The sequence below is a fragment of the Balaenoptera borealis genome (genome assembly GCF_965194805.1).
Source record: "Balaenoptera borealis genome assembly, chromosome: 3".
Lineage (NCBI taxonomy): Eukaryota > Metazoa > Chordata > Mammalia > Artiodactyla > Balaenopteridae > Balaenoptera > Balaenoptera borealis.
This window is the reverse complement of record NC_138866.1, coordinates 49,226,678-49,250,918: the sequence shown is the minus strand read 5'-3', so window position 1 is coordinate 49,250,918 and position 24,241 is coordinate 49,226,678. Positions and strand designations below refer to the sequence as shown.

General features: G+C 36.9%; 2 protein-coding genes across 8 annotated transcripts in view; one reads left to right on the top strand and one right to left on the bottom strand.

Moving 5' to 3' along the window:
• Positions 1-23,830, bottom strand: part of MAP4K5 (mitogen-activated protein kinase kinase kinase kinase 5) — a 144,098-nt gene extending 120,268 nt beyond the window's left edge. For 2 of the 3 annotated variants that reach the window (XM_082384816.1, XM_082384817.1), the window contains exons 1-3: positions 23,568-23,830; positions 23,142-23,358; positions 793-850 (exon numbers count right to left, since the gene is read on the bottom strand). In XM_082384816.1, coding sequence (XP_082240942.1) covers positions 793-850; positions 23,142-23,249 — 166 coding nt within the window. In that variant the 5' untranslated portion in view covers positions 23,250-23,358; positions 23,568-23,830. The remainder of the gene's footprint in view (positions 1-792; positions 851-23,141; positions 23,359-23,567) is intronic. The other variant, XM_082384818.1, reaches the window with a different exon arrangement.
• A 38-nt stretch (positions 23,831-23,868) lies between these two features.
• The window catches only part of ATL1 (atlastin GTPase 1), an 87,687-nt gene continuing 87,314 nt past the window's right edge, over positions 23,869-24,241 (top strand). For 2 of the 5 annotated variants that reach the window (XM_082384841.1, XM_082384838.1), the window contains exon 1: positions 23,890-24,104. The gene's annotated coding sequence lies outside the window, so the exon portion shown is untranslated. Of the gene's footprint in view, positions 24,105-24,241 lie in introns of all 5 variants that reach the window. The other 3 variants (XM_082384840.1, XR_014242496.1, XM_082384842.1) reach the window with 3 other exon arrangements.

Below are 24,241 nucleotides of genomic sequence, written 5' to 3'. Positions count from 1 at the left end.
GGCATGGATGGTGGTGATGGTAGCACAACATTATGAATGTATTTTATACCACTGAACTGTACACTTTAAAATTGTTTGGATGGCAAATTTTATGTTATGTGTACATTACCACAGTAAAAAGAATGAAAGAAAGGGGAAAGAAAGAGAAAAAAAAAGAAATTGGAGAAAAAAGAAAGCTACTACTGCTCTCATTAGAAACGTTTAGGATATCAAAATAAGTAAATAGTTTCAGGTTTTATACAGTTGTTTTACTTTCAAAGCAAGTTACTCAGTATGTTTTAAAACAAACAGTCTTCGGACAGATAGAAGTGTAAAAATACAAGCATTAGGCTAAGACCAGAATTATTAAACCTATCAACCAGCCAGGGAATGGCTGACATATAAAATATAATTATCCTGAATTTCACCAAATATTCCCCCAAATCAATGAATACTTTACTAATCAAATTCTCATAAAAGCTAAAATTGAAGTCCAAATATTTCACTATCATCTTAAAAGAAAATTAATTTAACATTACTTTAACATTACTTTTTGTCAATGTGTCTTTCAATTTTTGAATGTGCATATTTCAGACTTTAGCAACAAAACTACTGCATCAAATTCGTCTTTAACCAACAACCTCCAGTGGAATTTAATGTAACCATATAGGAGATACCCTTTTTATGACAACATAAGACTCTTTTGGAAGAAGGGAAACAAGGAAGGAAATATGGAAAATGCTTTTAAGTGAAATATTTATGAACTGCACAAGAAAAGTGTTCAAAAATTGTCTTGAGAGTTTTAATACATACCAGGCTCCAATTTGATAATTTTTACTGCAGCCAGCTCTCCCGTATGTATATTTCTGGCCTAAAATAAAAATGAAAGTAAAACTTTAAAAAAGTCTGTCAACTATATAAAAGTTACTTGGTACTATGTTAATTAGTTGCTTATCAATCAGGCTTTTAACAAAACTGAAAAACAAAATCTTTATTTCCAGTGAAATGAGTATACTCATTTTCCCAATAAAGAAAATATAGAAAAAACACACACACACACACACAAAATTCTCTTTAATCCCACCACTAAAAAACAACTACTGTTTAAAATTTTGGTGTCCTTCCTCCAAGTCTTTCCTTATATTTACTTAATTTAAAAAATACTCATGGTTTTTATATATTTTATAAATACAGTCATAGGTCATTAAAGGAAAATAAAAAACCAAATCATCTGTATCTTACTACCTAGAGAAAAAAAGTTAACGCTTAGTGTACGTATTTCCTTTTTTGCCCTGTGTATGTGTGCTCAAGTGTGTACGTGTTATAGAAGATGTGCCATCACAGTCTTCGACAACATGATGTGCAATGCTGCCTGATTTTCCACTGATGGTATATATAATTTATTTAATTTATCTGCTATTAGGAATTAATTTATCTGTTATTAGGATTTTAATATTATTTTGGAATTATAGAGAGATATATATATATATCTCATAGCTTTATATCTATCCACAGCCTTGATTATTTCCTTCAAATAAATTCCTAGAAGAGAAACTACTTACCACTTAAGAAAATATCATGGATAGACTTAGTATAATTAATGCTTCAATGATTATCACTGCAAATATTTTAGCATGTATCAAAGTTTATCAGTAAGGCAACCTATAAACATAATTGTTAAGTTAAAAAGTATGTGGATTTAAAATGGACATATTGCCATATTGCTCTGAAAAAAATTATGGGGATTCATACTCTCACCAACCTTAGATGTTAAATCTACATCTGCCAAGTTGTACTATAGGTACAGATTTTTATTTTATTTTTTTAAAATTATGTACTTTCTCAGTGCTCTACATAATTTTAAATGTCTGTATAATAGTTCATATAACCATTTTCCCTTACTGTTAGATATTAAGGATGTTATACATAGTCTTTTCATTATTTAAGACTATTTCTTTCAAATGGATTCTAAGGTATGAGATTACTAGGTCAAGGGTATAAATATGAACATTTAAGGCCATCAACACATACTGCCAAAATCGTCTAAAAGCACTGTGCCATAATATTGTCAACGTTAATATGAGTGCTCATTTTCATTACACCCAGTGTGGCACGCTCTATGTGGAAATGCTATTTAATAATCTGCAACATTTTTCATTTTAGTATATTAGATTTGAATATCAATTTTCACACTTGGCATAAATAAGGAGCATATGATAAAACAGAAAAGAATGACAAAGAATGTAGGGAAGAGAGCCTCAGAAGGGATATTTCTAGAAATGACATATAGAGGGTGAGAAAAATAATAGAATGGGGGAGACGGATGCAGAGGGAAAGTCACAAACAGAAAGGTAGAAGAAAAAAGGATTTTTTCTACAGCAGCAGTCTCAAATATTTTCTGATGAGAAGTTCATATTTTCCCCATCTATGGCGGTAAATAGGGTAAGGAGGAGTCTCAGGAAGAGAAAACAAACAATTTAACTCCCCCCATCCATGGTTACCCTTCCCCCAACTGCAAACGCATTTAGAGAAATGGGAAAAGGTCAGCCAGAAGCCTCACACCATTCCTACCCTCTCCTCTTCCTTGCCTGTGACAAAAGAATCGCCTCAGGTCTTTTCCCCATTCCTAAGATCTTTCAGCATTTTATATCCATACAGTGGAGTATTATTCAGTGATAAAAAGAAATGAGCCATCAAGCCATGAAAAGATATGGAAGAACCGTAAATGCATACTGCTAAGTGAAAGAAACCGGTCAGAAAAAGCTACATACTATATGAGTCCAACTATATGACATTCTGGGAAAGGCAAAACCATAGAAAGAGTAAAAACAACAATGGTTGCCAGGGGTCTGGGTGAAGAGTGATGAACAGGTGAAGTACAGGGAATTTTTAGGATGGTGAAACTATTCTCATATGAAACTGTAATGGATACACGTCATTAGGTATCTGTCAAAATCCATAAAACTGTACAACACAAAGAGTGAACCTTCACGTAAACTATGAACTATAATAATATATCAATACTTGTAATACTTGGTTCAATAATTGTAATAAATATACCACACTTAATGCAAGATGTTAATAAAAGGGGAAACTGCATAGGTGGGTGGTGGGTGAGGTGTGGATGAATGTAAGTCTATGTATCTGCTCAACTAATCTGTAAATATAAAACTATACTAAAATTAAATCTATTAATTATTTTTAAAAGAATATACATAAAATTAAATTTTAAGTATATTGATACTTTCGGACATATTAAGTCAATTTTTATGATTAGAATCAACACAAATATGTTGTATTTCAATTTAACAGAACCAAAATGACGCAAGAACCAAGGACACCTTTTTTTAGAGATTCTGAGGGACTCGGGAAGGAACAGATCACTGGAAGATTTGAACAATCACAGAACCACATAAAATAAATATGGTATTTTAAAATTCAGCTACACCATGCATAAGCCAAAATGTACTATATGCCGTTACAGAAATTAAAAAAAAAGAATATAAGCTATAACTCCCACTGACAGAGTAAACACTTAAGTGTCAGTCTCCATTTTGAAGACATATTTCTGTTCTCTCCAAATGAAGAACCGATGGGCAAATGTTCATACTCTGTAATTTTCCAGCTGGATTTTTAAAACAGAAAGCAGTACCAGGCTCTTTTATAATGAAAGGCAAAGAGGCTTTCAGAAAAAAAGATCTAAACAGAGACTTCACAGATTCAATTTACTAAAGAGATCTTTCAGAAATTTAACTATACAATTTCACACTATAATCCAGTGGAGTCATACGCAATACTAGTTTTTGAAACCCAACATTTCCTTTCAACAAATTAAGTGTGATATTCTCAAGTATTTTTTTTAACCTTAACACACAAGAATTTAAAGATCCTACACTGTGTTTATAAAAGGAACTAACAGAAATACCAACAGCACCTCTACAAAAAGATCTAAATATATTTCTGATTCCTATTTATTTTAGTAGGTTATTGCTATACACTAATATTTAGACTTAAGGGTATACCGAACACCTAGAAGTCCAATAAAATATTTTACTATAGTTTATCTCTTATTTAATTCTTTATTAATCAGGAATTAAAATTATTAGGTGGAAAAAGATAAATAATAAATGGGATCAATGTCACTATAAAATCCATAAAAGAGCCTTTTCACTTAAATTAAGTTTCTATTCTCATTGCCAAGGTGTTTCCCTTATCTCTTAATATTTCCAAGTCAATTTACTACCGGAGACGTATTTTTACTCAAACTCTCCTGTCTGGATTTTTAATTCATAGTAAAAAGTTAAATTTCCACTTGCACCAAGAAAAAACAATTAAAGATGTTTATCTTCCTAACTTATCCATTTCTATTTCAACAATATTATGCAGTTGCCAGTTTTATAAGCCATGAACTTTCCAACATGCTGTAAAATTTTTAATGTGACTAAAAAATAATTAAAAGAAAAGTCTTGAGTTATCAACAAAGAATAGAAAGATATGATTTAAGGCACAGTACCTCTCAGTGGTGAGGAAGCTGGAAGATAATTTCTTTTAACAGGGGTAAAAAATGTAACTGGCAAGTATTGACAGTCATCTAAAAGTTATAGCAACCAAGACGGTCACCATGAAGATAAATGAGATCAGCTCTTGTATTCCACTTCACTGTTCTTCACATTAGGCCCCTCATCCTATCCCCAGGTAACTTCCTTCCAGCATTTCTTAGGGTCACAAAACTTTTCCATGAAGCCAACTGGGGGCATCAATTTCAAATATACACCTTTCCTCCAAAAATATTCTTTAATATAACAATAGAGAATCCAGATATCTCAATATTTAACAAGCTATCTCTTGTGGCTAGTGACTACTTCTCAGAGTCAAAAGTATGCATCCCAAACTTAAGAATATGAACTACGATACAAAAGTAGTAACACAGCATCTGTAAAGTTTGAAGAAAGCCAAGTAGCTGGTTTGCCCACACAAGAAGTAAGCAGTCAATTATGTCATAGGTTGTAAAACCTCTATATCTGATTCTTTATGGAACATTGTTTTTGACAGGTTCATTCAATCAACAAATATTACTGAACACTGAATACCAAATATTATTATTTAACAAATATGTGCCAGGCACTGATATTGATACTGGGGATATAACGAAACAAAACAGTGCTGTCTTTAGGAAGCTTTTTATCAGTTGGTGAGACAGAGAAGTGAATAGTAAATACAACAAAGTGTGACAAATCTCTCAAAGGTGATACAAGACAACACAGGAGGGTTCTGAGCCAAGTCAAAGCTGGTTGCAGAAAGCTTCCAGGAAAAAGTAAATCTAAACATGGATATTATGAGAGACTTTCTTGGGAAGAGTGGGGTGGGGTAAGGGATTATAACAGAATTCCAGGCAAAGGTGCAAAGATAGGAGAAAACATGATCATTTCAAAGTAGTAAAATTATCTTGTATTAAGGGAAACATAAGAGTGTAAAGAGACGATGGTGAGAGACAACATTCCTTTGAAGCTCAGGAAAGACTGTATCACCCACTATCCTATTGTAGCCATCATCTACTAACTTCTTGGTCACCCCTTCTTGTTCACTCAGGACTTTATGGTTCCTGGCTCACAGTCTTCCTCTCCACCCCTTTTCTTGGTACCATTCTTAGAGACTTCAACATCCAGATCTACTCTCTGACTTTTCAATCCTTAGCCTCCTATCTGAATCTTGACTTCAAACATCGTAATTCCTGATCATGACTTCCTACCCTTTCAGCTCATTTACTCTAGTCTTCCCATTCCAGTGATCTTTCCACCTCATCAATCCAGTGCATTCCCATATGACTACCAATTACATCTCTCAATTCCTCACATCTTCCCTTAACTGTCAGGGTTCCATGGTGCACCACTCTATTTATAATCACTCCCTTACGAACAACCTTAACTTCCTTCTCCTCTTATCCTCTGTCATACTAGTGTAGCAAAATCCTAATCTGATTAAACTTGATTATCCACTAATTCCATACTGATATTGAATAGCTAAATGATACTGGGGAAAAATGTATAAAATCAGACTAACTGGTGTTATTTTCAAATCATAACACAAACCTCAAACTACAAACTACAACTTCTCCATTAGGTTTGATTTTCTACTCTTCAAAAAGAACATTTTATACCTCTCTCTTAAAGCCTTCAATAATGCCTAAGCCTCTGTTTACTCACTCCTCTGTTACCTATCCTAACACAGAATTTCACATTTTCTTTACCTAACACTGTCCTATGTAGTCCTATGGCTTTAACAACCATCTCCAGGATAAATCTCTCCTCACCCAGCTCCAGACTCCTAAATCCATGGAAACCTGACAGGCATGTCAACCCTAACATGCCTAACACATAACACTCAGTTTTCTCTGCTCCATAAACCCATTCATCCTCACATCTTCCCAATCTAAATAAAATTTACTGCAGCCAGCCAGTTGCTCAAGTACAAAACCCAAGGTCATTCTTCATTTCTTTCCTTCACATTCTTCACATCTGATATCTCAGCAAATAGTGATGGCTTAAAAATATAAAGCAAATCCATTAACTTTCCTCTATCTTCTCTGCTATGCTCTAGTCCAGCTTGTCTCCATTAGGAATTAGCAAACTAATGTGAATGCAAAGGAATAGCAAGTCTAGGATAACCCCTAGTTTCTAGATTGTACAAGTGAATACACACTGTGATTCCATTCAGTAAGAAGACAGACACAGGAAGATGGACACATTTTATGGGTGGAGGGGAAGGACAGTGAAGGAACATAGATAAGGGGCTCAGATTTGAACATATTTAAAATTTAGGTTCCTATGGAAAACTAACTGGAGATATGGAGATATCCGGTAAGCCACTTAATAGCTCCTGAAGCTCAAGAGCTAACATGGATTGGAGACAGATTGGGCATAATCAATATTATTGAATCCAGGCCAGTAGATGACATAACCTAGGAGGAGTATGTAGAGTTAGAAGAAAAGAGATTCAAGAGCAGAATCCTAGAATATTACCCACATTTAAGGGATAGGGAAAAAAAACTCTCCACAACAGATCACATGCCAGACCACAAAACAAATTTCAATAAACTTAAGAAGAAGGTAATCATAGCAAGCATCTTTTCCAACCACAATGATATGAGGCTAGAAATCAACTACAAGAAAAAAAAAAAACTGCAAAAAATACAAACACGTGGAGGCTAAACAATATGCTACTAACCAACGAATGGGTCACTGAAGAAACCAAAGAGGAAATCAAAAAATAACTGGAGACAAATGAAAATGGAAACACAACCATCCAAAATCTATGGGATGCAGCAAAAGCAGTTCTAAAAGGAAAGTTTATAGAAATACAAGTGTACCTCGGGAAACGAGAAAAATCTCAAATAAACATCTAACCATACACCTAAAGGAACTAGAAATAGAAGAACAAACAAAACCAAAAGTCAGTAGAAAAGAAATAATAAAAATGAGAGCAGAAATAAACGAAATAGAAAATTTTTAAAAATGGGAAAGATCAATAAAACTAAGAGCTGGTTCTTTGAAAAGATGAAGAAAATTGATAAATCTTTAGCCAGACTCATCAAGAAAAAAAGAAAGAAGACCTGAATAAAATCAGAAATGAAAGAGAACTTACAGCTGACATCACATATATCAAAGGATCATAAGAGAACATTACAAACAATTATATGCCAATAAAATGGACAACCCAGAAGAAATGTACAAATTCCTAGAAACATACAAGCTCTCAGGACTGAATCAGGAAGAAACAGAAAATATGAACAGATCAATTACCAGTAATGAAATTACATCAGTAAAAAAATTTTTTTTCCAACAAACAAAATTCCAGGACCAGACATCTTAAAAAGTAATTCTACCAAACATTTAAAGAAGAGTTAACACTTATCCTTCTCAAATTACTCCAAAAAATGGAAGAAGAAGGAAAACTTCCAAACTGATTCTAGGAGGTCAGCATCACCGTGATACCAAAACCAAAGACACTACAAAAAAAGAAAATTAAACAACAATATCACTGAACATAGATGCAAAAATCCTCAACAAAATATGAGCAAATTGAATTTAACAATACATTAAAAGGATTATACATTATGATCAAGTGATATTTATCCCAGGGATGTAAGGATGGTTCAAAAGCTGCAAATCAATCAATGTGATACACCACATTAACAAACTGAAGAATAAAAATCATATCATCATCTTGAGAGATGCACAAAAAGCGTTTGACAAAGTTCAACATTCATTTATAATAAAGACTCTCAACAAAGTGGGTGGGTATAAAGGGAACATACCTCAACACAATAAAAACCATATATGACAAATCTACAGTCAACATCATACTTAACAGTGGAAAGCTGAAAGCATTTCCTGTAAGAGCAAGAACAAGACAAGGATGTCCACTCTCACCACTTATATTCAACACAGTTTTGGAAGTCCTAACCACAGCAATTAGAGAAGAAAAATAAATAAAAGGAATCCAAACTGGAATAAGTAAAACTGTCAGTGTTTGTAGATGACATTATATTATATAGAGAGAAAATCTTTAAGATACCACAAAAAAACTATTAAAACTAATAAATGAATTTAGTAAAACTGCAAGATAAAAATTAATATATTATTGTAGCTTTATAGTATAGTTTGAAATCAGGGAGCATGATACCTTTAGTTTTGTTTTTCTTTTTCAAGATTGTTTTGAAACCTATTGTGTCTCTATACACTAGTAATTAACTATCAGAAAGAGAAATTAAGAAAACAATCCCATTTACAATTGCATCAAGAAGAATAAAATACTTAGGAATAAATCTAACCAAGGTGGTAAAAGACTTGTACTAGGAAAACTGTAAGACACTGATGAAAGAAACTGCAGACAACACGAACAAAGGGAAAGATATGTCATGTTCATGAATTAGAATAATTAATATTATTAAAATGACCATACTACCGGTGGCAATCTACAGATTCAATGCAATCCCTGTCAAAATACCAACGGCATTTTTCACAGAACTAGAACAAATAATTCTGAAATTTATATGGAAACACAAAACATTCCAGATAACCAAAACAATCTTGAAAAAGTAGAACAAATCTGGAGGTATCACACTCCCTGATTTATTTATACTATAAAGCTACAGTAATCACAATGGTATGGTACTGGCACATAGGTCAATGGAACAGAATAGAGAGCCCAGAAATATCCACACTTATACAGTCAATTAATCTATGGCAAAGGAGGCAAGACTATATAATGGGGAAAAGACAGCCTCTTCAAAATATGGTGCTTGGAAAACTGGAGAGCTACATGCAAAAGAATCAAACTAGACTACTGTCTCACACCATATACATATACCTTAAACTCAAAATGGATTAAAGACTTAAATGTAAGACCTGAAACAATAAAACTGAGGAAAACACAGGCAGTACACTATTTGACATTGGTCTTAGCAATATTTTTTTGAATGTCTCCTCAAGTAAGGGAAAAACGAAAATAAAAAAACTGGACTACATCAAACTAAGAAGCTTTTGCACAGCAAAGGAAACTACCAACAAACAAAAATGTTGCCTATTGAATGGCAGAAGATATGTGCAAACATAATATCCCATAAGGGCTTAATATTCAAAATACGTAAACGGCTCATACAACTCAACATCAAAAAAGAACCCAAAAAACCAGATTAAAAAATGGGCAGAGGACTTGAAGTGACACTTTTCAAAAGAAGACATACAGAGAGCCAACATACATATGAAAAAATGCTCAATACCACTAATCAGAGAAATGTTAATCAAAACCACAATGTCACAGCTATCAGAATGGTTATCACCAAAAAGACAAACAAACAAATAAAAAGTGTTGGCAAGGATGTGGAGAAAAGGGAACCCTCATGCACTCTTGGTGGGATGTAAATTGGTGCAGCCACTATGGAAAACATTATGAAGGTTCCTCAAAAATTCAAAAATAGAACTGCCATATGATCCAGCAATATCACTTCTGGGCACGTATGTGAAGATAACAAAAATACAGATTCAAAAAGATACGTGTGTGCCACTATTCACTGCAGATTTATTTACCATAGCCAAGATATGAAAGCAACCCAAGTGGAGATACACACACACACACACACACACACACACACACACACACACACACACACACAGGAATATTACTTAGCCATAAAAAATGAAATCTTGCCATTTGTGACAATGTGGATAACCTCGTGGGTATTATGCTAAGTGAAATAAGTCAGACAAACACTGTATGATTTCACTTGTATGTGGAATCTAAAGAACAAAATAAACAAAACAAAACAAAACAGAAACAGATCAAAGAACAAACCGGTGGTTGCCAGAAGGGAGGGGGATGAAGGATGAGTAAAATAAGTGAGGGAGAGTAAGAGGTACAAACTTCCAGTCACAAAATAAATAAGTCACAGTGATGTAATATACAGCATAGGGAATAGAGTCAATAACAGTGTGTAATAAATTTGTATAGTGACAGATGGTAACTAGACTTACTGCTGTCATCATTTTGTAATGTATAAAAATATCAAATCACTCTGTTGTAATCTGAAACTAATATAATACTGTAAGTCAACTACACCTCAATAAAAATTTTAAAAATAGGTAGGTAGGTAGGTAGATAAGAAGGAGGGAAGGAAGGAAGGAAGGAAGGAAGGAAGGGAGGGAGGGAGGAAGGAAGGGAGGGAGGGAGGAAGGAAACAGACAAAACTAAAACTACAACTACTCTAGAGATACTGTTCTATTAGAATCTCAGTTTGGAGGAAATTTTGGAAATGATCTAACTCAATTTTTTTTCTAAAAAAGCAATTTTCTTCTTCTTAGTTTATGGAGGTCATTTGATCAATCTCATACATTCATTTTGTAGGATAAATTTAGTTGTATAAAGACTTTTTATGATAAGCAAAATCTACTCTCCTATAATTTCTCCTCAATGGTCCCAGTTTTGGTCTATGAGATAAAGTTGATTGAGTCTATTCCTCCTATGACAGATTTCAGATATCTAAATTCATTGATTTATTCAGTAAGTATGTATTGCCATTCCTATGGCAGTTAGGGGGCCTAGTTCTAATTTTAACTCTGCTCAGACAGAAACATAAAAGCTCCCTTCTATATATGGATGAAACATGCTAACTTCTTCAACATGCTACATACAGATTGCAGACCCTTACCACCATTCTGATTACTATGTGTTTTGACTATGTGCTCAAAGTCTGATGTCCAACAAAAATGATAGTAGTTAAAATATTAGATTCATTACAAAAGTCATGTTATAAGTGACTTTTCTTTCTTCAAATTTCTATAAAGTTATGATATTTTTAAAATTTAAAAATAAATGTTGAAAGTGTTATATTCAAAACACAATGCAGTACTTTATCCTGTGGTAAGAGTAAAGTGCTTCATTTTACTTCTATTATAAATCTTTTTGGGAAAAAGGGAGGTCATAAACACATATTATATACTATATAAATTATGTAAATTTCAAGGAAACCACTTCCAATAAGATTATCAAATTTATGTCAACAAAATATAATAAGGGGGGAGCCACACATAGCATATCCTCCACATGAAAATTTAGTATAAAGATTAGTCATTCATTATTTTTTCATTTACTCAGCATCCCTTATGCATCAGGTACTTCAGGTATGAGGGTAGTACTGGTGGGGTGACAGCAAAGAATTAAAGATTTATCTGCCTTGTTTGAGTTTCAATGGGACAGATTTTAGATCCAAACAGGAAAGTTTTCTATAGCACTTAAAAAGGAACCAACTGCTTCTAGTATATCATTATTTAAATAAGTTAAATGACCCTTTGTCAAGGATAGGGTAGGGGACACATGTACTGTGTAAGAGGTCCCTGCCAGCTCCCAAATTCCTTAATTTTTGTGAGGCAAGTTATTTCCAAGCTGCCTTCCAGATCTAGACAGGTGCTCCGTCTCCCACAGAAGGAGGCTGTACTGCAGGGTTTCCCCACTACCAGGCAGACATATTCAGAGTCTAAGGCCTGCCTGTTAGGGTGACCCCAAATCTGTCCAGATGACTTATATCTCAGGACACACTAAAGCCTTAGTATGTTAGGATACTTACTTGTCTTTGAAAAGAATTTTTCTAATCCTCTCCTAATACAGATTGATTTTATTAAAGGGAGCATTCCTTCTAGAGGATTACTTAAATTGTAATTATCTGGAGGCCTTCATGGCAAAGCAAAGGGAGAAAAGGGCTTGAGTTAAGATTAAAAGAGGTAGGGAAAAAACAAACATGAAAATGTAAGTGTAAAATAAGGTAACAGAAATACATTACATTACATTATTAATAATAAAAAAAAGAGGTAGGAAATATGTAAACTCTCAATCACTGCTGGTGGGTGCAACTACTGAGGGGAATAATAGGTCAAATTCACTAAAACTTTAGCCAGAAGGACTCCCCCAGGATTGGCATCTCTTGCCCCATGTGCAGCCACATTTTCATGCAGTGTGAAATTAACAACGTGGATAAAGATCTCAACACAAGGAAAAAAAGAAAATTTAATTCTAGAAATTTACTTAAAGAAATAATTAGATATGTGGAAAGAATTTGTTCAAGGATACGGATCACAGCATGCTTATAATAAGGAAATACTGGAGATAATCTGCTTGTTCAACAATAATGAATTAAACACTGTACAATGATACAAGGAAATAATACACAAATATTAAATGTGTATATCTACTCACATGAAAAGTTGTTTGTGACATACTGTTAAATGAAAAAAGTACCTTATCAAATATATATGCTATATAATATACTACATATAGTATGCTTAAATATATGCTTATATAATATATATTATGATCTATGTATGTGTCCTTAATATGACTTTTTAAAAGTCTTGAAAGATACACAAAAATGTTCATCTTTCGGTAAAAGAGGTACATGTAATTTTTCATTTACTCCTATATCCAAGTTTTCAAAAATAAACACATATTACTTAAAATGTATTTTTTGAAAAGAAGGTAGGAAAGAAGGCTATCTATTCTGAGGCGAGGACGAGAGAGGCAAATAGGAAGGCAAGTCCTACCCATGGATCTACAGAAAGAATAGGAAATTATTCCTGGAAAAAAAACATTATAGGGGACCCAAGCATCTCCACTATTACAATTAGGAACTAAAAAACTTGCAAAAATGCAAAAGTTGTAAATAATTTATTGCAACTTATGTCTATTAAAATATACTGTCATGCCCACATTGGATCCTTCCTGATATTGATAAGAGGTAGGTTTAAAAAAGGACAAAAAGGCACAGGGTACCTAGAAAAGAGGGTGCATGTATGTGAGGGGTAACACATTGGTTCACAAGACATCCTTCTCAGGCTGTGACAAATTAGACATAGGCAAACAGAAGTAACCAGCTAATGCTACACAAGGTAGGCTATTCTACTGCCTGAAAGAATTAGCATTTTGTTTATTTTAACTTAGAATAGCATTACCAAATCTAGTCTATGGGACTCAGTTATCTTAGGTAACAATAAGTCTAAAGTTCCAACAAAATGAGCACAAGAGAAGGCACATCAGGAAGGGTGTCTAACAACCAAGAAAAAAAAGTTTCTCTTTTTACTTATTAACATTGTAGGGTGGCTATAAGCTACTGATAAGTTCCTCTCCACAGTAAAAGCAAGTCAAGCCTGGGCTCCAATTTGGAAGTTTTAAGGGTAAGAGTAACAACCAGGTGGGTAACCAGGAAATAGTACTTCTGAGAGTTGGTGCTGAGACCTGAAGCTTATATGCATATTCAAATCAATCCAAAAGATCCCTCACCTCTCAGCAGAGGGGTAAGGCTGCCAAGTCTCATTTGACCATCTGTCCATAATTTGCTTAGAGCTTATTATGTGCTAGACAATGTGTTAAGGGCTATGTATACAGCAACGAATTTAAAGATGTAGTCCCGAGGCAGTTTGGTATAGTGGAAAGAACAGAGATCATAGAGCCAGAAGATCTGGATTCATGTCCTCACAGTGCCACCTACTATCTGTAAGATCTAGAGCAAATATCATACAACTTATGATACAACATAATATACATACAACATACAACTTATGATACAAGCAAATATCATACAACTTCTTCTTGGGTAAACTAGAGATGATAATGCATCTGTACCACCTACCTCATAGGATTATTGTGAGAAACAAGTAATATACTGATTATGAAAGAGCTAAACAAACATTAGTCACTCATTCATTTTAATCCAATTTCATTTTTATAAAAATGTTAGAAGGTGGGGGCCTATATGATTCATGGGCCCAAACACCTCCGAGGATAGACTGGTCTATCAGCCTGGCTTCCCACATCATCTTCTCAAAACCTCAGTGGGAGATTATGACATTTAACAGACATAGAGTTACACCAGACATCAATTCATCTTGCCTTTTTCAAAGAGTTATCTACACTCTCTAACTTAAATAGTCCTTCACATAATTGAAAAGCAATAGCCTTCTACTAACATTCAAACATGTACAAATACTCAAAATAGTCCAATGCAGCCAAGAGAAAGTGCCTGCTCCAATTTATCTGATCTAGGACTAAGTTCTCAAATTGAAAACAAAGCCCTGAAAACACAAGTATCACTTGTTTATAAGTTAATAAGTATCACATGTTCCTCTTCCTGTGTATTTGGTCTGAAACCACAATTTTAAGCTAAGAGTGAAACTTTTATAAATTCTGAAAGGAAAACTAGAATAAGAAATCTAAGTCCATCTGCATTCTATCCCATTGTCTTCATCAAGAACAGTGGAAATGATGGTTAAAGTGAAAATACTGAACCTATGAAAATAAAAAGAATACTAGATACATTATAAGCCTAAGGCAGAGATTGTATCTAAAAGTCAATTTTGGAACTAGAATTTATATACCTGCACCAGTGATGGCACTGTTTTATGTCTGTTTTCACAACGTTGAAAGTATTTAAGACTTTTATAGTTTTCACAACATTTCTATGAAAGTAGAAAGGCGTTTTTAAATTATTTGCCTCTAACCATGATCCAGAGCTTCACATCCACCATCAGAACCATGGTCTTTTTCCAGGCAGTCATAACATAAGCCTACTTCTAAGCAGTAAGAAAAATAAATACAAAATAAGAGTTTAACCAGATGATTTGCACAATGGTAAACATCCATAACAGAACACTTCATCCTAATAAAACATGTTTTATTTTCATAGTAACCTTTCACAATATTTAACATAATATCTAATTAAATAACTTTTAATAAGATATCGACTAGCTTAATAAAAAGCATAATTTTAAATAAGATTCTTATTTCCCGCTGTTAACCTATTTTTGCAAGTTATTCACTCTCTCTCACCCTAACATGACAACCCAACAGTCTCTTATGTCAGATTACCAGGACACAGAAAGGATAGTATGTTCACACAAACTGTGTTAGAATCCAAAAAAAAACAAAGAAGAAGAAGAAGTGGGTGATGTTTTGATATCAAATGTCAGAGAAAGTACAAGCAGAATATACATCCATCCTCTATCACCTTCACATTTGGGGCCATTAGGCATGTCTATTTTATTAGCATTTGAAGATTAGAGAACACGAGTGGGGAAAGATATAGTAGAAGCAGCTACATATCCTTTGTTTGCAAAATCATGCTATTAAAAAATGACATAGAGGGACTTCCCTGGTGGTCCAGTGGTAAAGAATCTGCCTTACAATGCAGGGGACATGGGTTCGATTCCTGGTGAGGGAACTAAGATCCCACATGCCGCGGGGCAACTAAGCCCACGTGCCACAACTATTGAGCCCACGCACCTCAACTAGAGAGCCTGTGTGCTGCAAACCACAGAGCCCGTGCACTCTGGAGTCCATGCGCCACAACTAGAGAGAGAAAACCCGGATGCCACAACCAGAGAGAAACCCACGTGCTGCAACAAAAATATCCCGTGTGCAGCAACGAAGATCCCACATGCCACAACAAAGACCTGACACAGCCGTAAATAAATAAATAAAATTTTTTAAAAATTACATAGAAATGGGTAACTTACATACAACTGCTGAACTTAATTTAAATCACAATGACTTATACCCCTGCACAAGCCAATGAGATGCAATGGTGGCAATGACTGTGTCTCAGTTCTAATTTCTAACCCTAAGCTTACAATTTAGCTGTAGAGATAGGTTCAGGTGATTCAGTAAGAGAGAGAGATAGTTAAGACTTCCTCTGGTTACCCAGATATCCACTTGGCCAACTCCTTAGTCTCTGCGCAAATCTAACCTTCTCAATGTGGCCTACCCTGTCCATCCCAATATAATTCCTCAACCTGCCTTCCCCATCCCACCCTGGCAATCCTGAACCCCTTAACTTGTTCAGTGTTTTCTTCTTTCCACATCTTTAATCACCTTCTAACATATCATACAACTTATTTATTATGTTTATTGTTTGAGGGCAAGAATCTTTGTCTACATCGTTCACTGGTGTATTCCAAGACCCCAGAACAGTGTCTGGCACATCAGAGGCTCTCTATAAATACTGGTTGAATCTTAAATACTCCTTTCTACCCTGTCATTCCCCGGCTGCATTCCAGTTCCCCATTCATCAATGTGCCTCATCCTAACCATACCCATAGGGGAAAAACTGGGGCTGGAAATCAATGGAGGCTCTATTTCAGAGAAGGAGAGAGGGAAAGAGGGAGGAAAAAGAAAAGGAGGGAAGGAGGTTTTAAATTTATCCCCTACCTTGGTCCCCAACAATTCCACCCTAAATTTTTACATTTAATCTTCCTAAATTTTCAATTCCTCCCAAATTCTGTCTTGATTGCCTTCTCTGTGAAATTCCTTCTCTAAACTCAGCAATACTCCTGGTCAAATGAGTGATAAAACAATTTTAAGGAATAATAACTGAAAAAATATAATCAGACTCAATGGAAGAAAAAAAAACAGAAACAGTGGAAAAAACATCTGTGTGTCTCATTTCTTTTTCCCTTCATAGCTAAGCTGCTTTAAAAAGTGGTCTACATTTCTCCTATTTCCTTATTGACCATTCACACCTCAACTCTTCTGCTCTTAATGAACCCTTTCAACTCCTTACTTAAATGACCACTATGTTGCTCACGCCTTCAAAACATTTTTATTGAGCACTTATTATATGCCAGGCACTATGCTAGGCTAGCTGATTCAGTGGTAAACACAAGTCCCTGGTCTTGCAGTTTGAGCAGAGAAGGAAGACTGACAGCAACAATGATGAGTGACAAATGGTAGGTATTATGTAAGAAGTCAAACAGCAGACAGATATGACCTTATCTAAAGGACAGGCCTCACTGAAAATGCAATGTTTATAAAGAGAAATGCAAACAGAAGACAGATGAAAGACAAGAGGAAGACTGTTCTAGTTAAAGGAGATAGTACCTGCAGAAACCTGAAGGACAAGAGTAGAGTGCATATAAAGAACCGAAGGAAATTCAGTATGGTTAGTCTCAGGACAGGCAGGGCCTTAAAAGCCATATCATTCTAAGACTTTATTCTATGGACAAGGAGAATAAAAGGGAATGACACAAAACCTCAGATTTATATTTTTTGGAAGATGAAAACATTTGCCTTACTAGAGTGGGAGGAAACAAGAATGAACACAGGTGATGATAGAGAAGAGTTCTTGAAACTTGATTTCTATGGAAAGAACTTTGTCATAACATTTTGTTTCTTCTCAGACACCTTCAATACATTATTTTCTTCTGCCACTACTCTAAGACTACTGCCTTTACTCAGCTCTCCTACAAATGTACTCTCCTGGGTGACCTCACCTATAGTACACAGGTACCACCCCATAAAGTGACAATGACTCCCAAACCTGTATCCCCAGTCCAGCTCTCTTAAGGCCAGAGGTGAATTTCCTACCATACACTGGACATAACCACCTATACACTGTCATACATCCAAAACCAAACACAAGATCCAGACCCCACAAATTTGGTAGTTCCTAATTCTGTTGATGGCACCAATAAATGTAGTCACCCAAGGCAGAAATTCTAAATGCCACTGACTACCTGTTTGTCCCTCACTCATCACCAGGTAAATTTGATCATCTAAATCTATCACTTCCTTTCATTCCCTATACTTCCAGAAACTTTGTCTAATCCAGCCTCTACACCATGAGAGTTTCCCTCCTAAAGTCTTTCTTCAGTTTACAGGAAGAAGTCCAAATTCTTTGCTATGACATACAAGGTCCATTATCTGGTCCTTTTCTGCCAGAAAATAGCTTTTGTTTGCCATCTATGGAATCCCTGCCAGATTTGGTCACACCAAACTTGGAAAGCAGATGCAGATCCCTCAAGACTCACTATGGTTTCTCAAGCCACCAGGTATTTGCACACCCTATTCCCACAGCCTAAAATTTCTTTCCTGTCTTGTCCACCTGGAAATCACCCTGCACTCTTTTAAAATCCAGTCAATGTCCCCTTCGCTTTTAATCTTCCCTGGTTCACATCATAGTTCTCTCTCCTTTCCTCCCTTCCCCAGTCCCCACAAAAAACAAAGTTGGGCATATCTTCCACTTCACTTCTATTCTGGCACTTACCAAATTATGACTGCTTTTATATGTCTGTTTTCCTGACTACATTATATGTTCCTATATGTTGACAGTGTACTTTCTCTTTCTCGTGTTTGCATCCCCATACCCTACCATACAGTTGGCACTCAATAAGTATTTCTTGAATAAATGAATGTTTACAGAAGTGTTGTGATGTAACAAGCTTTGTCTCTATACGATGGGATCCTGGGGTAAGCTTTAAAGTATCAAAAGCCGTTCCAGAATTGTGACTTCTGGCTTGGGGAAGAGAGAGGGAGGGCATATATAAAAAGGGGATTCATTACAGTGGGCCCAGTTCATCCAGCACCCAGAGAACCCACAGAAGTGATATGACGGAGTGACACAGATTTCTACACAAATTGTAACATTTAAAATTGCAAAAATTAAAAATTGAAAACAAATATGAAACTCATAACGATTAACTAAATGAGAGTTTGTTCAATGGATCCTTTAAAAATGGTATTTTTGAAGACTATTTAAAGACCGGGAAAATGATGGCCATTCCAATCAAGTAGAAAAAAGAGATACATCATGATCCCAATTTTATAAAAGCCATGTTTAAACATACTGGTTTAAAAACATTTAGGAAAAAAGCCTGAAATAAACTATATTAAATTATTAACAGTATTCATCTCTGGTAATTTTCTACAACTAATATCATTCAATAAATATTTATTGAGCATCTATCTGTCTGCTACTGTACAGTGAAAAGCAGGAGACATCTGTTCCTGTCCTCCTGGAGCTAAACATGTCACACTTTTATAATCAATCGGAAAAAGCAATACAGGTTAGAAAAAAATACATGAGATTGCCCACTCCAAATTTATAACCCACAAAAAATAAAAAAAAATTACTAAAACTTCTCTGGAATCTAGATTGCGGACAGTTTTGATCTAAATATTTGGATAAAGACCACCCAAATGGCTTGTACTGTTAATTGTGAACTGTATCATGGTACTACAATAGTCCAGGTCACTATGGACAGAAGGTAGGAGAGGCACTAAATCTCCAAGCTTCCTCTTCCTGTTAGAAGATTTAAAAATTAATGATAATTATAAATAAAATTTGCTCAGTTAAAATTTAATCCTTCATCTTCCACCACATTTCTTTTCTCTTTTGTGTTTCTTTCCCCTCCACTATTTCCTGCTTTCACCCTCAATGATTTACCCTATTTATCTAAAAGAAGCTTTATAGTATTCTTCTTTCAACCAGGGAATAGCCAGTTTAAGATTGAGCTCTCCCCTCTTGAGGAGTCTCAGGAAAGACAGGCGCTTCAAAGGGGATCTGTGTTTTTGAAAAACATAAAAATAATTCACAAAAAATCTCAAAGCTGTGGTACTTTTAAAGCTCCAGCTCCATAAGATAAAAAAAGAAGTAGGGATAATATCTGACTAGAACAGCAACTAATTTACCTGCATTATTCTTAACTGTAATTATTTTGCTAGTTTACATCACAGATTGAAATTCTTCTAAAACTTCCTAGGATTTTCAGCTCATCCTAGACACAGTGATAAATAACAAAATTACTCTAAGTGCTCTGAGTTAAAAACTTCAGCACTACAGTTTGAATGTTACATGTTTTTAGGCATATTAAGGAGTAAATATAAACTGATAAAATTCTATAGGACTTCGAATGCTGAAAATGGATATGCTATGAAATAGTTTTCCAGAAATATTTTTCCTGGAGGGCTCAAATAATTGAAATTTGTAATAAAAATACATATACAGGATATCATAATAGGCATTACAGGAATATATAGAGTATTAAATGCTAACTTAGTGTTGTATATGCCCAGTAAGTATAAAGTATAAAGTATATGCCCAGAGAATTAGGGGGCAGAAAGACTGATAGCCATTCATTCATTCATTCCTCAAATGTTCAGAAAGTACTTACTCTGTGCCAGGCATAATTCTAGGAACTATTAGAGATAGAGCAGTGAATAAAAGAGATAAAATTCCTGCCCTCATAGAGAGTAGGTTAGTGGATTGAGATAGATAATAAACAAGAAAAAATAAGTAAAAAGGTGGGATGAATTGGGAGATTAGGTTTGACATACATACACTACCATGTGTAAAATAGACAGCTAGTGGGAACCTGCCATATAGCACAGGGAGCTCAGCTTGGTGCTCTGTGATGACCTAGATGGGTGGGATGGGTGGGATGGGTGGGGGGGAGGGAGGTCCAAGAGGGAGGGGATATATGTATACATATAGCTGATTCACTTCATTGTACAGCAGAAACTAACAAAACATTGTAAAGCAATTGTATTCCAATAAAATTTTTTAAAAATGACATTAGATGGTGGTAAGTGCAAAGAAAAAAGAAGTAGGAAAAAAAGACTGAGAGGATATAAAAGCAAGGAGGGAAGGGAGCAAGCCATGTGGCTGTCTGAAGAAAAACATTCTGAGCAGAAGCAATAGCCAGAACAAAGGCCCAAAGGTAGGAAGATGGCAACACTGGCCTGCTTGCTCTTCCTTATGTTTAAGGAAGAGCAAGCAGGCCAGTGTTGCTAGAAGAGAGTGAAGCAGGGTGAAGAGTAATAAATGAGGTTGGAGAGATAAGGCGGAGGGGCTGGGGCCTCCTGGAGGCTTTGAGTAAGGCAGGCTATAACAGTTGGAAACGGGGGTGGGAGGTGATGCCAGGTAATTAGAACAAAGGAAAACAAAGACAAGGAACCAGGGTTTTGAGGATATTTAGGAATTAGAAGCTGGCTTGGTGTGGAATGAGTATACACATAAAGTGAGGGAGCATGAATATGAGGGAAGGGGATCATTTGGGGGGAGGGTGTTTGAAAGTGGTGTATGATAAATATTTTCTTGATCCTCTGTTTAGGAGCTGTTGAAGAGAGAGATAGGGCAGGGAGGCACCAGGGTAAAAGGCAAGCATTAGCTGTCCCTTTAATATAACCCTTTGCTTTCCCTGGCAAGGATAAAATCCTGCTCCAGATAGTTGCTTTAGTTGTTATATTTATAAAGAAAAAAGGTGAAGGCCTTGGGATTTTTGTGGGGAAAACATTTTAAATTTTCTTGTAGTAGGGAGGAGAGAAAATATACAAGAATTGGAATTCAGATTATTGTATTATGAACATGAACTGAATTGATGATTACCAATTGTATGACTAACATGAACTAGTGTAATACATAGTGAATCATAAGATGGAGGTGACCAAAAAGTGGGACTGAGAAGGGAAAAAGGAATTTCAATTTTTTAAAAAGCATTCCACAAAATGGCTAATCCATGAATAAACAACTAAGAGTTAACTATCCCTAATTCTACATAAAGAAGAGGATTCTATTATAATTATCTACTTTGAATTAAAATTATTCACAAGGCAAAAGCTGGAACCTTCCTCCCAATTCAACATCCCATACAGAACAGTACCTAGTACAGAAGATTCAAATCCTTGTTTAAAGAATAAAAAGCCTACCCATTACATTTCATCTCAATAGAATCAAACAGTGCTAGAACTGTCATAACACAACCTCAAATTGTTACTATTAATAGGGAGAATATTAAACAAAAACAGAAAGGTTAGGAAAAAGGGATGTTTTTTCTTCCATATTACCTGTAAAAAACAACATACCCTAAAGGCTTCTACTGGTTAATTACCCATATGACACAAGGCCATTTCAGGTATATGCAGGAGTGCTGTTTGGAATAATGGGATACCTAACATGATTAAATCCAATAAACAAAGCTGTTCCAAATCAAAGGAAATGCCCCTTGATATACCCATGTGAGTTGCATTAGTGCTCCCTTTTTGGAACAGAGAACAAAAAGCATAAGGCAATGTAAAACAATCTTTCCTCTTCATCCTTCAAGAACTCAGTGGATTTAGAGAACTGGGTTTGCTTCTCTATGATGTTTTTTTAAATCTCAAATTAAGAGTAACTCATCCTCATCATTTGTCTCAAATAAAACAAACGAGCATAATAAAAATACAGCAGCTCTTAACCACTCTTGGTCATGGTATGTTATAAATCCCAAAGAGAGGAACGGCTAAAGTCGAAAAAGAATCATCAATCAGATACAAATAATGAAACTTCTGCCGGGAAAAGAATCGTTCTTCATAGGGTAATGTTTGTGCACAAGTCACTCTGACCCAGTATTAGCCTGCTTACAGATAAAATTGAGAGACAGGGTTTCATAGGACTTTTTAAACCAAGATTATCCATCAAAAAGTTTTTTATGCAAATGTCGGAATGCCAACATACTTTGTCTACTGTCTTCCAGGAAGCATTCTTCCATGCTAAGACAAGAATATCCTCAAGTGCAACTCCATAAGCGGATTCGAACTCCCTTGGATACCATAAATAGGCGTTAAAAAGCCTTTATACCACAAAAAAGTACTACGGTAGTTTGCAAAGGTGTGTTTAGTTCTGCTTGTTGGAGCGATTAGAGCAAGCAGTGAATAGAAGGTGCCCTGAATCGAGTACACGGAACCCGGCCGCGGCATCTCCAAGATACAACAATAAAAGCATCCTCCCCCCTCCTCATACTTCCCCAGAAAGTGGCCCTATACCCGGGAGCCAGCGGACCGCAGGGAGAGAGCCCGGCCTGCCTCACCTTATAGACGTCCCCGTAGGTGCCGCTGCCGACCCTCTGAACGAGCTCGTAGTCCTGCTGCGGGTTCCGCCTCAGGATGTCCGCGCCAGGCCGCAGAGGGGCCTCCATATTCGCACAGGGCCCGGCTCCCGCCGGCTCTGCCCGCGGCGCCCCGATTCCCGCTAACAAGGACGAGCGGCGCCGCTTCCTAACATGGAGCCTCTGCCCGCAGCTCCGCCTGCACGAGAAACGAGCAGAGGCTACAACCCCGAGCGGCCCAGCCCCGTCCCTTCCGCCCGGCTGGGGCCAGCGAACCAGCGGGCCTGAAAGGCTCTCCCCGGCGCCTAGCCGCCGCGTTCCGGCCTCGGCCCTTCCCCCTTCCCCGGCCGCCCGCGAACTGCCAAGCCGGGTCTGCCCGCCCGCCGGGGCCCGGGGCCGGCTGGGTACCTGAGGGGGGCGGCTCCACTCTTTGTTGAGCGCCGCGCCCGGGACCTACTTCCTCGCCGGCGCCAGCGTCCTGCTTCCCGGCGCCCGCCGGCCGCTCCCGGTCCGGCGCCGTCGCCGCCTACCGCTGCACCGCACGTTCTCTCGCGGACGGCGGAGGGGCGTACCGTCGCTGCCGCCGCACCACGTTCTCCACCCGGGGCTGCGTCACCGGGAGACACGTTCCCGGCCAGCGTAGGTCGGCGCCCAGCTGCCGGCCCGAGCACGCCGGCCGCAGGGCCAGAGTGCCGCCCTGAGGCCTGCTCGGGACACGACACTCTCCCGGCCGGGCCGCCGCGCCCCCCCGGGCCGGCGCGTCCTTTCCGGGCCCAGGCTCTGCTTCCCACCCTCGGGGCTTAGGGAAGCCCCCGGGCATTCGTGGGCCGAAGCGCATCCGCTAAACCGCCCCCCGCTTTGTCGGGTAATCTTAGAAGGTGACGGCTAGAGGGAGAAGGGTGAGCACGAGGGCGAAGGGAACGCAGCCCTCCCAGTTCAGAAAAGGTACGTTGAGGGCACTGGGCCAGGTGAGAAGTCACCTGGCAGTGGGGCACCAGGGAAGGAGGTGGGGGAGTGGAGTGCCAGATTAACTAAGTCGCGGCACACCCTACTGCACCGTCCTGTTTTGCAAATTATTCTCA